The sequence below is a fragment of the Ammospiza caudacuta genome, chromosome 9, assembly GCF_027887145.1.
Source record: "Ammospiza caudacuta isolate bAmmCau1 chromosome 9, bAmmCau1.pri, whole genome shotgun sequence".
NCBI classification, from domain to species: domain Eukaryota; kingdom Metazoa; phylum Chordata; class Aves; order Passeriformes; family Passerellidae; genus Ammospiza; species Ammospiza caudacuta.
In genome coordinates this window covers 29,016,843-29,032,231 of record NC_080601.1, presented here as the reverse complement: position 1 = coordinate 29,032,231, position 15,389 = coordinate 29,016,843, and the positions used below count along the sequence as shown (strand labels likewise).

The 15,389-nt window shown below is 50.1% G+C and overlaps 1 protein-coding gene across 2 annotated transcripts in view; it reads right to left on the bottom strand.

Moving 5' to 3' along the window:
- MXI1 (MAX interactor 1, dimerization protein) overlaps positions 1-14,870 on the bottom strand; it is a 54,865-nt gene extending 39,995 nt beyond the window's left edge. The window contains exons 1-2 of one of the 2 annotated variants that reach the window (XM_058810907.1): positions 14,618-14,870; positions 4,037-4,169 (exon numbers count right to left, since the gene is read on the bottom strand). In XM_058810907.1, coding sequence (XP_058666890.1) covers positions 4,037-4,169; positions 14,618-14,813 — 329 coding nt within the window. In that variant the 5' untranslated portion in view covers positions 14,814-14,870. Of the gene's footprint in view, positions 1-4,036; positions 4,170-4,871; positions 5,229-14,617 lie in introns of those variants that run through there. The other variant, XM_058810908.1, reaches the window with a different exon arrangement.
- Between the last annotated feature and the right edge of the window lie 519 nt (positions 14,871-15,389).

Below are 15,389 nucleotides of genomic sequence, written 5' to 3'. Positions count from 1 at the left end.
CAAAGGATATGAGAGGTGAAGGCCTACAGAGAAGTTCAGCACAAAACCAAGTGATGGGATTAAGAAGTGGAAAAAAGTTTTATATGGGTAGATGAGAGTGCAACAACAGAGAAAATGAGGAGCTGCACCAGCAGAACAGCCAGAAGGGCAAAGAAACCCAGACACCCAGATTTCCAAGATAAACTGCCCAAAATGCCTCACCATACTCATCACAGCTGCTGACTCCAAGCTCTGCAAGCAACCTGCTACCAGACTGTAGGTGTATGAAAGGCCCTTGGGAGGCAGTGCCAGACACAAGGGAGGATAATGGGAAGAGAGGAAAATGAAAAGAAAAAGAAACTGAACAGAGATCAAACCCTCCCCCATGGAACTGAGCAATAGATTATTTGAGAGCCCTTAACAACATGGGCCTCCTGGGAGAGCTGAGGGGTCCCAGTGCTGCTGGGAGGATGCTTGGTATTTCCCCAGGATTAGACCAAAAAACAACAGGCTTTCTACATGCCTGAGAGCCTAAATAACAACAAAACACAAATGACAATCTAATATTGTAACGCAATTTCAGATTTCCTTATAAATCTTAACTTCATTAAATTGACAGCATTATTGGGGAAAAATAATTTAGCAACCCTACTGTTTATTTTATTTCCTGCTGACACAATGATTTAATTGATTAAAAAGTCTTCTCAATTATTTTCCAAAATGTAGAAATATCAAGCCAGGCTAATCCTAAGTAAATATAATGAACCTTTCAAATAATTGAGTCTATTAGAACTGCACATGTAGGGTCCATGGCAGCAGTTTCCAGTGACATTGAGTGCAAGTTAATGTACCCACAGAACTTCACCCCCAGCACAGACTACTTCACTTCTCTAGCAGTGTTTTAGAAACTCAGGTTCTGCCCCAGAAACCCCTTCTGAAAAAAGTAACATTAAATAAGTGATACGACATGCTGTAACAAACTAGTGTTCATTTTCCAACCCCTCCCAAAAATCAGAAGATAATGTTGTCAAGAGCAAATTTAAGGAGGCAATATTCAATTTAAATGTAACACATGTTGGCTAACTTCAGTTTTTAATTTGCTTGGGTTTTTTGCTTTTATTTATGTGTTAAGTTGGATTTGTTAAAAAAAAGTTTCCCTCATCTATTATAAACACCAGGTAACAATGACTGTGATTCTCCAATTATTTTCTGCAGGTGGGTAATTTCCCATACCAAAATATCTCCAACTAAAGCAAAACTGTATTTTTAAATAAGTTCATGTTTTAACTCAAACTGACTATATCTTTAAAACATGTGCACAAAACACTGCACATTCATGTAGATAATGACTGCAGAGGGAAGCCCTCTGCAGCAATCTCCATGCTGTTGGTTGCACAACAGAGACAAGCAAAGGAAAAGAGAACCTGAGCCTCAACATCCTTCCTTAAAATTGCATCACAAGAATTAGAAACTATGAAGCAATTTTTTCCTCTTATCTGCACACCCCTATTTGGGGTAGAAAAAAATTATTTTGCTGAGATTGCGAGATCACCATAGCTCTGTAAGAATAAGAATTGCTCCACCACTGCCACCCAGAACTGGGCTGTCTGCTCCTCAGAACTTTCTGGGTGTTTGTGCAATGACAGCACAGAGCCTGTTGGGAGGAAATAGCTGTCATGTCTGGGCTGCAAATGCTGAAGGGAAATACTTGGAATTAAAATATTAATCAAACAAGCAGCCAGGCTTCATAAATACCCGGCAGCACAAAATCATGGATTATTTGGTTCAATAAAGACCACCAACAATGTACACGTGCCAATTTGTAAAAGAATGTGTAAAAGTGTATAAATAAAAAAAAGGAAAACATTGTCACTTTCCCAAGGTTGCCTGAGAGACAATTTTACAGGAGGCTGTTTTATTACAAGATCTGCATGAGATCTAAATGCATTATTTCTCTACACCAATGAAACATTTTGAGACAAAAGCAATCTAAGAAAATCTCTTGTCCACACATGAAATGTAAGTTTTGTTCCTCATCAAGGACTTGATATTTAATTCAAAGTCCATTCCAACTCCACCAGACAGAACTTACTGAATTGCCCCTTTGATTTTAATAGGAAGAGATGATACAGAGCCTTCCTTAAACAAGGCTGATGCTATACTCAGCATCACACAAAAGACACTGCAGTGAATTTGGAGGCACCCTAAACTTCACAGTTGTCACTTCCCGGCACTTCAGCCATCTGGAAGGCCTGCCATCTCCTACAGCAAGTGCAAGCTGCTACGACTTGTGCTAAAAGAAACTTCCATTTCCAACTGTGCATGTAAGGTCTGAGCTCCCCAGAAGACCCACTCTGGTCCCTGCCTGGAGCAGACCTGACACTGGTCACTCCCTGAGGCTGGAACAAGCACAGGAGGAAACGCTCTGGGTAACAACGCTCTCACTCTAAAGATTCAATCTGGCCTCAGTATTCTTTGTATAAAGAAGGTTTAAGAAAGACTAGAAAGTACCTCTTCTGCTTCTCTGCTGCCTTTCCCCCCACAGGAACATATTCAGCCTGTCAGCTCCAGGGCCCAGTGGGCTGGTGTCAGCACAGAGCTGCCCCAGGAGAGCTGTGCCTGGAGCTCTGTGCTGGCAGGGCCTGCTGAGCACCCTGGCCCCAGGGACTGGGAGTGCTCTGCATCCCTCTCCAGCCTACAGGCTGCTGGATTCAGTGCTAAGGAGTTCCTGAGGGGGGTGTGCTTCCAGCCCTCCTCTGGAGAAGGGCAGGTTGCCATGACAAAGGCCTTTGAGACAAAGAGGTGTGGGATGGAAAAATAGTATGTGGGAAACCTAGAGAGAAAAATACCGACCTCAATTCAGCATTTGCCACCATTTTCCAACACAAAGTCACAGGACTGGGGGCTTTGGTTCACAGTAAACAGCAAAGAGCTACAAATGCCCTCAAATTAGGAGAGGCTGGATGAAGTAGAGAAGCAAATACAAACATTGAACAGACAAAGAGCTCAAGATATGCTGATCCTGATGAAGAAAACTTCCCCACAGCAAGGTGTCCTAACATTGCTTCAAACAACCTTTATTATCAAATGCTGCCGAAGCAGAATCACTGCAAGCAAAGGCACCTTCCCCTTAGGCCTTTACAGGTCCTTCCCAATGGCCTTAAGAAAGCCTTAATCACCTGAGCCACCTGCCACCATTTTATGGATTGCACAGGCCTTGCTGCAGTAAAAGCAAGCTTGCAAATGCCTTTTCAAAGGCATACTCTATGTTTCTAAAGTTTCTCTATCCCAGAAGGTCTCAACAAGGTCTGAACAAACCTACAGAAGGTAGCAAACAAAAAGAACAGGAATGAGAGGGAAGAGGCAAATGCAACCACAGCATCAGGCAATAGGCTTAATCCTATTGTCTCTTCTAGTTTTAAGAAACCAAAAAACATGCCATTGTATAATAAGAAAAGTGTCAAAAACATGGAGTTCTACAATTACCAAGCTATCAAAAGCTGGGAAATCCCACTGCCCTGAAAGGCAGACTGAAACACAGCTTTGTTTTCCTGAACTGAATTTTTAACATGTTGTACATTACAGTCAGTCATCTCCCTCTCTCCCATTTGTTGTAGGGGATCCATTTCAAAACATTTCCTTGCTTCAAATCATGCCTGTCATTACAATCCCAAAGCACCCAGGCTGCACATGCACTATCCCTTAAAAGCAGTGATTTCTGGGTTGCAAAGACATCAGCTGTATATAATGGGAATAGCTATTGCCTACCTTCTCCCTAAACCTTATGAACAGATCTCCCTATTCCCCTTCCCTCTGCAGCATCTGAGACTTGGCATGGTGTCAGCTGGCAGTGCCACTTCAGATCCAGCTCCCCTGTGTCCCCCTCTACTTCCAGTGCTGTAGATCCAGAATGGACGCTGCACCTGTGTGCCCCAGCTCTGAATCCCTCTAGCTGTTCACATTCTCTTCCCATTTTTCCAAGAGAGGAAATTTCTCCCCACTGCCTCCAGCTTTGTTCTGCAGCTGTGAGCCCCAGGCAGCCCTGCCCACACTGTACCTGGTGGCAATGCTGGCAATGCTGCCACTGCCGCTGTATTTCCGTGCCCGGCTCAGCCTCCGCGTGGGCTTTGGGTCTTGTAGTCCAGGGCTTGGGACTGAGGGGAAGGTCGAGGCATAGCCGTGCTCACACTCTGCAACAGAATCAACAGGCAAGGCATTAATAACAAAAACCAACGACCAAAAAAAAAAATAAAATAGAAAAAGGAGAGAAAAAAATAAAGAAGTCAGCAGGCAGGCCTCACCACTAACCTGCTGGCCTAGCTGGGGAGGCCCTTAATCACAACAGCTCAGGGAAATGACTGAGGATATATATTCATTTCACAGGGAAGTGGACTGGGGCAGGAGAAATGGGAGGAAGGGAAGTATAAAGTCTCTGCCAACCCTGGAGGAAGGTCACCACCACTCAAACATTGAAAATATAAAAAAAAAAAACAACAAGACAATCTAGAGAGTGCCTCATCTTCCTCCTCCTGCCCAACTTATCTGAACCAAGCAAACCAGATATATTTCACCGTGATACTGACGTGTCTGCTGAGCCAGAGCCACCCATCACCATCCCTCCTGCCCAGTGGAAAACTTTCACACCAAATACCCCCTTTTCCTCCCAGAAACCACATCCACGTCAACCTCCCCCACTCTGCAAAAACATTCCACCTCATCCACCACCTTCAGGAGGGCTCATCAGCCCTATCCTTCATTCACCTGGGGATTCACCACCGTCCCGCCAGCAAACACCGGCTCTGATCCCTTCTCGGGGTCACTGCCGCCCCTCGGTGGGGATCTGACCCCAGCCCCGTTCCCCTCACGGAGGGCACCCATCCTCCCCCCATTACCTCTCTCCCTTCGCTCCAGATACTCGGCCGCCTCCAGCAGCCGCTGGATGTTGATCATCTGGACCCGCTCCATGGCCGGGGGGCTCCGCAGCCCCGGGCCGCCCTCCGCCCCCACGCTCCCGGCTCCCCCGCTGGACACGGGGGCGGCTGCGGCGGGGAGGCGCTGGGGATCGCCGTCTCTGCCCAGTGCCCGGGCCTCGTCACACCGTGCCGGGGGCGGCTCTCCTGGGAGGGCGAGGGGCGGCAAGGGAACACGCCGAAGGAAATGCCGGAGGAAGGAGCCGCTCCGGGATGCTCCCGCCGGGGAGCGGCGAGCGCTTATTCCTGCCCCAGCCCCGTCCCCAGCGCTGCCCCCGCGGCCAGCCCCGATGCGCCCCCGCGCCGGGCCCTGCCAGGATCCAGCCCCGGCCCCCTCGGCCCGGCAGCCCCGCGGCGGGACCGGCCCCTCCGGCCGCCGCCCCGCCCGCCGCCTCGCAGCACTTTGTTTACCTCTGCCCGGCGCTCACGGGCGGGCGGAGCGGAGCGGGGCGGGCTGGGAAATGCAGTTCCCGGGAGCACCGAGGCTCGGCCGGAGCGTGTGGGGGCAGCTCCCGGGGCAGTGGCTGCGTGTCCCCGCGCCTGAGGGGATGGCTCCGGGCCCACCCAGACCCTGAGGTGGTGGTCGTGGTGGTCAGGTCACAGAATCACAGAGTGGGTCACGCTGGGAGGGACCACGGTGGGTCAGCTCCCAGCTAAGGAGGGTCACTTCAGAGCACAGTGTGCAGGATTGCATCCAGATGGCTCTGGAATATCTCCAGTGAGAGACACTCCACAGCCTCTCTGGGCAACCTGTGCCAGTCTCAGTTACCTGCACAGCTCCTCATATTCAGGTGGGACTGCTGTGTATCAGCATCTGCCCCTTGCCACTTGTCCCATTGCTGGGCACCACCACAAAGAACCCAGTCCAACCTCTGACACCTCCCTTCCAACAGACAGACGTTAATAAAATCCCCTCTCAGACATCTCTTCTTGAGGCTGAGCAGGCCCAGCTCCCTCAGCCTTTTAAGAGAGACGCTCCAGTCCCCAGATCAACTCTGCAGCCCTCCAGTGCACCTGCTCCGTGTCTCCCTTGAACTGAGAAGCCCAGGGCGGGACACAGCACCCACCGCAGGTGAGGGCTCCGTGCCCACCCACATGGAACTGGCAGGGCTGTGGCAAGGACAAAGCTGAGAGCCTACAAAAGACAAAGCCACAGCCACAATGTGGAAACTTTCCACATCTCACCTGTGGAGATGGAACTCCTGGAATTCCCACCTGGAGTGACTGATAGATTGTTTTTCATAGGAGGTTAAGGAGCAAGGCCCATTTTTCAATGTGCACAGATTATTTAAGAGCATAGACAAGAGATACCACAGACAGCAAATTCACTATACTTGAAGTGGTACATTAACAAGGCACAACAGTGATCATCTCAACATTTTAACAAATGCCTTCAGTATGATCACTCTTTCCAGAATTTTAATAGTGTATTTACATTCTTATTTTCATGTAGGTACAAACCATTGGATCACTTCTATCACCCTGAATTTTACCAAACTCAGCATTAGCTGGAATGGAGCTTAAAAACCTGGTAACATAGAATTGTATTATACCAATCTCTAAAATATTTATCTTACTTGAAAAGGATGCACTCAGAAAACATTCAAGATCAGAATAAGAACATTCATAGTAAATATCTGAATCTCCAACTGATTCTGACTTAGAATCCCCCAAGGACTGTTTTGTAGTTCTGACTGGGATATTTTCTGAACCTTTAGGCCATGACTGGTTACATTTGCAAACATTCCTCCGTCACAACAGGAGACAGAAAAGTACCTTAAAAAAATCCCAAAAAAGCAGAAATTCTCAATCAATGGCTTATGTCTGGTAGCAAAGGCTTTAGGCAGAGCACAAAGTATCAGGAGACTTGTGATGCAGTTGCAAGAGTCGGCAGCACTCAACTAGAGAAGAGCTGAAAAAAGTGGATTCAGGGTAGCTAACTTTTCTCTACACACAATTTGCTGATCCACCATTTCTGAGGTTTCCTCAGAAAACTGCAGGCTTGCAGCTGATGGAGGTAAAAATAATACCACTATTCAGTTCTTACACAGATGTTTTCATCTCCAGATCTCTAGGGGTTGATTTGTTTTGTTTCTCTTAAGGTGACATAGCTGAAAAATAAAGGAAGCTGGGACACCTCCAGGGACATCCCTCCCTCATTCTGGGAAAGACAGTCCCAGCCCTTGCTTGGAAAGGAGAACTCAGGGAATGAAGCATTCTCTCTCCCCACCTCATATTTCTACACTGGAAACTGCCCATAGAGGAGACTGTTAAAAGCACAGAAGGAAAATTCCAAATTTGGGCAGTCTCAAGGACTACTCATAAGATCCTGGATTAAGGAAAAGGACACAGGTGCACAGACATCTCCACAACAGAGAGGTTAACACAAGAGCATTTCTGGGCTCTAACTGAGCTTCCTTTAACCTGCTTCCAAAACCAGAGAGCCATTTGCTTCTCAGGATTAGCAACACTAAACATTAAAAACCCAAACCCTGCAACTCCAACCCCCCAAACTCACTGCAAAACAGGCCCTTAGCAGACCCACTGCCATTAGCTTTTCTGATGGCACATTGGGAGATATGTGGTGCCACTCTAGGGGTTAAATGGGAAACCCATGGCTGGAAAATGAAGGGGTAGGTTAGGAGCATATCAGAGAGTCAGCCTCATGAAGGTAAAGCTCAATATACAAAACAAGAGAGGAGGAAGGAGGGGAATCCTGATACACATGGTGAATTAAATCAGCCTAGAAATAAGTTACAGCAGGATCAGTTCTGTGTGAAATGATGTAGGACAAGCTCTTGCATTTACACTTCAGCTCAGCTTCCAAGTCTTTGTTTCTGAAGTAAACAATGTAAATTAGAAAAAAAATCTGTGTGAAACAAAGACAAATTTGGAAATAAACTGTGGGACATTTCCCCAAAGAAGGAGCCCTAGAGAAGAGGCAAGTAACTATGGAGCCCCAGCAGATCTGTAAAATCTTGCAATTGCCATCCCAAGTGCTCGTGTGGGCAGGTCAGCCTGCAAAATGCCAGAGTGTGACAGAAACAAAAGTGGGTGGAAAGTAAATAGCACGAAGAGGCCCAATGCCACTCAACTGCTGACCAAAAAGCCCCCAAAGTCAAATTTTAAATGTGGTTGAGCAATCCACAGGCAACACTGGGGAGGGGCTAAGGGAAAAGTATTTTAGGGGAAAATGAGATCATTTAATTTAGTGGCTCCGAATGATCTGTAAGTACAGTTTTCTGATTATAAGTGCTTGCTGCTGGCATCCCTTCTGGCAGCTGTGATTCACTTTCATTGTGTGTTCTGCTGCTTCGCCCTTTAGAAAGGGGCTTTTTACATTTTATTAAATGGCACTTCGGCAACCCTCCATTTCCAGCCTTAATAATGGATTTGTTAATCTCCCTGATAGCCTTTCCCTCCTCCTTAGCAATAATTTAAATATCCAAGAAGAAATGTGCAGTGCAGAAATCAATTAATATTTACATCTGAAATGCTGCTGTACTATTTTCATCAAGTATAACAGATGTGATCTGTTTTTTATCAACATCGCCATCACCTACATTACATTAGCAACTTCCATCAGGGAAATTTTCTAAGAGCTTTCCAAAAGTAATGCTTTAAGCTTCTCAAACCCAAAATCACTTCAGCTATTTTCTTTCCACTCGACAGGAAGGGAAACTGAGGTGTAAGCAGCATAATTACTCACAAGAAGACACACCCTAAGTCAGAGGTGGAACAGGAACATGTCTCACAAATCAAGATGCCCAGCCCTCTGCTTTGAACACAAACCTTAGAAATAGCACAATGCTTTGCAACGTGGAAGTTATTTTCAATAAGGGCAATCCCTTTGGCTAAGCTGCCTTGTTTTTCATTCTGTATTTGGCTTTTGCTAAAATCCTCCTGTTCCCAACCATTTGCATTTTCTAGGAGAAACATTAAAATGGCAACAGCCATAAGTGCTTCCTTTGCCCACCTTCACACAAACCCTCCAAACTCTTAATATTGTTTTCAAATCCTTGAAATCTAACACTTGTGTAATCAAAGCATGAACAGAGATCCCTGGTGGGAACCATTTTCTGGCACTCTCAAAAGATTCAGTGATTCCCCAAATTTCTGGGAACAGCAGATCCATACCACTCCTGTTTCTCTAGTGAGGGGAACAACATCTGAACAACATAATCAGCACACACTGTAACAAACAGGTCTCTGTTCTCGTAGTCACGACTGTAATAGCTCAGAATTGCAGGACTTGTAGCAGCAGACTGGAGCACAACCCAAGTCCCACCTACTCAACTCCTTCCAAGGCTTGCAATACCTTCACCAAGGGACCTACAAGTGCCTACAGGACATGGCCTCATTTCTCATCCAGGAGGTTCACTCTTTTGCAAGGCACCAGATAATCCATTTCAGCACTCCCACTGGTACCTGGAACCCATCCACCACTGAGGACAGACATTCCTCAGAACCAAACCTCTGGGATACCCAAGAGTTTGAACAGGAATCAAGTGCACACTTTGATTCAAAGACTAAGCTGTGCCAAACAATAAGATAAAAGCCACAGATCTATTGGCTCTTCGGGTCACTTGTTCCTTCTCTCCAGGAGATGTGCTCTGTTTTCAGCCCTGTGCTGTGCCCAAATTTATACTGAGTCAGTGACTTACTCTATAACTTTGATTAAGTCACTTAACTGATCCAGCTGCAAAATTAAAAGGAATTTCCACAAGAAAAAAATATACAGAGTCCTTCAGCTAAATAACAAGAAAGTAGGGTTCTTCAGAATGTGCTTCTTTTCTGGCTCTCAGGATGCTCTGCTGACAAGGGATGTGATCAGTTCTCAGCAGTGCTTCCAGCACAGTTCCATGGTTCTACCTCTGCCCTATCATTTCTCCTGCTGTGGCTTCCTTCTGAATTCTATGCTGAGGTCCAAACAGCATGAGTCAAAACACCCCAGCCTGGAAGTGGCTAACACATGAATCACTGTGGCCAGGTCATGAACCAGGAGGAATGAAAGGGGTTTACTGTGAGTTGGATGAAAAATATATAAATAAAGGGGTCCCACACTGCTCTATATATCACATCACCATGAGATCCAAGGCCATCTACACTGACCTTGAGCCACTTGGTCAGCTCTCATTGATATAATGGGAGCTCTGCATGCAGACCAAAGGCAGTCTCAGCTTCTTCTGCCCTCAGCTAATTACAGGTTTCTGACATTTCTTTGGTTTGTCAGAAAAAGACCCTAAACAGTACACAAACAATGGAAGGAGCCACATGATGAAGATACTGTTAATTCATCCCCAAGGCTCAGTTGTCTTCTCCCTCAGAGAGAATTATTCAGGAGCAAAGGACAAATCTAAGATCATCCATTTGTTATTCCTGGTCAGAAGATCAATAAACACAGCCAGCACTTGAAGAAGACCTAGCTGTCTCCTGCGAGGGGCAAGGCCCACTGTCCTATGCATGCACACCTCTATTAGACTGGTGAACTTGTCACCCCTGTTACAGAGACTTGATTGCCTTCATGCTTTTGGAAGAGGATATGGCAACACAGGTCTGTATCTGTAGTGAGATCAGAATGTATTACACACCATGCCTATTACAGATAAGTCATCGTATCCGAAGGATTCATCACATGTTTGTGAAACTCCTACTGACAAAAACATGAGTCCACACACACAAAGGGGATGCCTGGCACAATACTAAACCTCACCTGAGTTTACTCCAGGTCCCTTTAAAAACATTCCAACTGCTACAGATTTTCAGCCCTGTTTATTCATGAAGTGGCATTTGCAGAGGTTACAGATGTATCAACAGAGCTGCCCTCAGCACAACTTTCCTCTCTGAAAACAGCCACTGTAACTTTCTTCGTGCCACGTTTCTATTATTTGGATACCAAGCTTAAATTTCTAGAAACAGGTCATTTGGAAACCTGTACATGTCAGTTAGCAAGGTGTGTTGGGATTGGGTTTTGTGGTCTCACCAGGAGAACTGCAGCAAGCAGGCAGGCAGCACTGTTATTCACTCCCTGAGGCTCAACTGGAAAAATAATTCAGTTATATTTCAGCAGCTAAAATACTCCAGCTTACCCAAGGAGTCTGATAAGAGGATTCTAACCTTCCCTGTCACCATACTGTAACACAGGTCATTTTTATTCTAATATTTTAAAATATAAGTGAATAAGGGTGTTGCTGAGAGGCCACTCCTGAACATTGCCTCCCCCTGCCATAGCCCTGACAGTATATCCTACCCTGCTCCACGGCTCTCTTGCTTGTGGTTCTGTTTCCACACCACCCAGCCAACCCACGGCCCCTCAGCTATTATTCATGGCCACAGCGATAGGATGTGGGACCTATAAATGTAAATCATCATCATCTCCATATTTCTGCCTGGGCTTCAGGCAGGTAGGAAACTCCTGCCTTATCTCAAGTCCTGCCCTAGACCTGGAAGGCTCTGCTGTCTGCCTTGTATCACTGACCTGCAGACAAGGGTAGGTGTGTTTTGGAGGCTGAAAACTTCCTTGTAGCTGCTCCTCTATCACCAGAAGGCGTGACATGCACATCTGGGATATCCAAGCATTTGGACCCACAAGAGAAGAGGTTGTGTCCACCTCTCAGGGGGCCCTTCTACCAAACAGCATCTGCTCCTGCTGAGGACGCTGTTTTGAGAAGGTGAATAATATGGCACAGCCACCAAAGGCTTGGAAGAATGAATGAGGGCACTGAGTGTTGTTTATCAGAAACCATAAAACTATGAGGAAAAACCACTTGAGCTCTCAGAGCCTTAACAGCCCTTCCTTAAATTCCTTCCTATGGTTACTGAAGCTCTTCAGTTTCCATACCACTGTGATGCTGATCCCAACCAGCTTTACCCAGCTCCGTCCCTGTCACCCATCCTGGCCAGGAAGAGACAAACATCCACCTGTCACCTCTGTTTTTTTAAGACTGTTTCCTTGGGGCAGGGCACTGTCACTCCCCTGCATGTACAGCACCTGGCACAACAGGGCTGTGACTCAGCCACCTTCCTGATGGGAGTAACACCAAAATAGCTCATTACACCCTTTGTAACACCATGGTCAAGTGACCCGGGCATCCTGCAGGAAGCAGGCAAGCTTCTGAGTCTGGCAGTCTCCAGCAACTGAGTCTGGCAGTCTCCATCACCAAACTTTTTTGAGCTGCCCCCTCTATTATTGTGAATTGTGATTTCAGAGACTGTAATGAGGAGTGACCATTAGCAACATCTCTGCCAGGCTGCCAGCACTGGGTGCACTGAGGAATCACCCCTGCCCTGGCAGATGAAAGGGCACAGCATTCTCTTGGTGCAATAACCTGAGCTCTGCATGCAAATCCCTTCCCAGAAAGGAGATGTATATACATTAGGGTACAACGCTCCCGCTTCTGCAGCTGTTCCTTAGTTTAGATAGGGCCAGTAAGGCTCAGAGATTGTTTTCCAATCCCAGCAGCATTTTTCTTTGTTTGGGAGCAACACGTAAAAGCTGCCTGGTTTATGACAGTCACGTTCTGAACAGCACGTTCACCAGCTGAACCTTTGGTTAAATGGGACTTTTCACCCTAAAATGTCCTGATTGCACATTAAAATACTGAAAGGTTTTGCAGAATTTCCTAATAAAAGTGATGATTTTCAACATTATGACCTCAACAATTACTAGTGAAAGCTTCCATGAAAACAAGTGCTCAGGAATGGAGTTGTTTAGATGCAAACACCTCTTTTAAAAACCTAGCAATAAAAAATCCTGTATCCTGCAGTCCTAGTCATTTTCCAGTTCCAAACAAGGAACCGTGTAAAATGATGCATTTTTAAATGGAGCGTGTAAAAGATCAGATACTATCCATCTCAACGGCAAAGAGAATTCTATCTCCCCCCACCCTGAAAAAAACCCATGATTTTGACAGTTCCCCTTCACAATAAGAGCACTCCTTGAGAAAAAAAACAGACCTAAAGCAGCGGTCTGACACTCAGTTTCCAAACCAGGGATGCTGCTGTTTTCACACGCAAACCCAGTTCTTGCTGGTGTCTCCTGTCATTTCCCTGCTCGCAGCTGCTGCTCACGGCGCAGCTCAGCTCCTCAGACGCTTGGCTTTGCAGATTCATTACGAAACAACAATTAGCACGTGAGAAAAAAAAAAAATCCCACCCTAATATTAACTCAACTTTCCAAAACAGAAGAGCAGCCTGGATTTGTTCTGGGCGAGCAAAGAACAAGGGCTGCTGGCTGCAGCTTTAGCGGCAGAGCGGCTCCTCCGCAGTGGGATCCCTTTCCCTGGGAGCCTGCGTGCGCGCAGCTTTTCCCGCAGAACAAGGGCACCCTGTACCGGCACCTGCTCGGGACCTGCAGCTGCCACGGGGGCGAACGGCGAGGAGAGGGCGATGGAGCGATGGAGACGCGTGGCGAGGCACTGCCGATGCCTTTGTAAAGTTAAACGGAAAACAAAACGCAGCACATGCTCCTCGGAGGAAAAAAAGGGGGGAGGGTGGAAAAACCCCAAACATGAAAGCGAGGAGGACAGAGAAATAAATTTAAAAAAAAAAAAGTAGAATAATAAAAAAAAAAAAAAGTAGAAAATTAAAAAAAAAATTTAAAAAGGCTATAACAAAGAGTAACAGAGAAACCCGAGGAAAACAAGGGCAAAGCGCCGGTGGCGGAGCGGAGCCCGGGGCTCCCTGCGAGGTGTCCGTGTGACAGCCCCGGACCCGCAGGTCCCGGAGCCCCCGAGCCGAACCCCCCGGCCGAGCCCCCCCCGGCCCCGCGCCCCCCCCGGCCCGCTCGGCAACGCGTGACGTCACACGGGGGACCCCGGCGCCGCGCATTGGCGGAGCGGGAGGCGAGGCCCCGCCCCCGGGGGGCGGCGGCCAATGAGCGCGGCGCGCTGGCTCCATGTGCGAACCATGTGTCCGCCCGCGGGGCGGGGCGCGCCGGGCGCAGCGCCGCTGGAGCGCGCTCCGCCACCGCGCGGGGTCCGCGGCCGCGCTCCGCCGCGGGCCACGGCCGCCCCTTTGTTCCCGAAGCGCTTCTGCCTCGCGGTGCCGCCGTCCCTCGCGGCTCGCCTGCCCGCTCGGGACACCGCTCCGCGGGGCAAAGCCGCGGGCTACGCGCACCCTCCGCGCCCGCGGAGCAGGAGGCTAGCGGCGCTGCTGGCCACCGCCCCGCACCGGACGCTTGCCCTGCCCTGCACTGCACTGCTCTGCCCTGCCCTCTCCTCCCCGCCGGCTACCTGGCGAGCGCTGCCACTTGCCTACGTGACTCTGCCCATGCCCCGGCGGGGGGGAGCGGGGACGTGTCATCGCCTCCTCCCCCGCCGCTCCGGCTCCGCCACCGGCTCTGGCTCCGCGCGGGGCCCACCGCCCCCCCGGCCCCTCTCGGTGCCGCTCCGAGCCCGCTCTCCCCGAGAACCAGAGATGCGCCCCCCCTCCCCGCGCCGTCCCGCTCCGCTCTCCATCCCAAACTTTCCCCCGGGCCCGGTCTCCCCAGTGGCGGCGGGGGTCGCACGCACGGCTCTGCCGCGGGGGGTGCAGGCCGGCCCCGGCGCCCTTTGTCACTGCGTCGCCGGCCCCTGCAGGCAGCCGAAAGTTTGGGTTATTTTCCTTACTCCCCTTGACCGCCCCGCAGTCACGCACACGCGCGGCCACGGCCGCCAGCCCGCACTTACTTTTATTCTCCTTCTCGATCCGCTCCAGGTAGCTGGCGGCCTCCAGGAGCACCTGCACGTTGTAGAGGAAGGTGTCCATGCCCGCCGCGGGGCTCGTGTTGCAGATGTCCCCAAGGGGGCACCGGGCCCCGCCGGCCGCCCCTGCGCTCCGCGGCTCGCTCCGCGGCTCCCTCCGCGGCCGGCCGCGCTTCCCCATGCCCCGCCGCCTCTCCGTGCTGCGCTGCCTCCGTCCGTCCGTCCGTCCGTCTGCCGGCGAGCCCGGCGGCCGCCGCGGTCCCAGCGCTGCCGCCGCCCGCCCCGCCGCTGTGTCGCCCCACGGGCCGCCGCCGTCCCGCCCCCCCCGCGCCCCGGCGGGGCGGCCCGGCCCGGCCGCGCCTGCGGAGTGCGAGCGCCCGCGGCTGCGCGGCGCCCGGCGCGGGGGGGCGGCCGGCGGGGCAGGGCCGGGCCGGGCCGGGACCGGCGGGTCAGCAGCGCCGGGATGTGTCACAGAGCCGCGGGGGCAACGACCGCTCGGAAAGGGGCGCCGGCGGCGGTGGCACCGCGCCCCGGGGATGGTGGCACTGGTGGGGGCCCAGCTGCACCCGCCCCCAGGACGCGGAGGCGCAGCCAAGCCTGCCCTGCCTCTTGTCACCCCGTGTCACCTCCCGCCACTGCCCCGGGGTCTGTCCCTGGTCAGGGACCCAGCGTGACAGGCGGACTGGGGAGCCCATGCTGCGCCCAGCGCTGGGGGCGATGGGGCCAGCACTGCCCCGAACTCCAAAGGGGCCTCTCG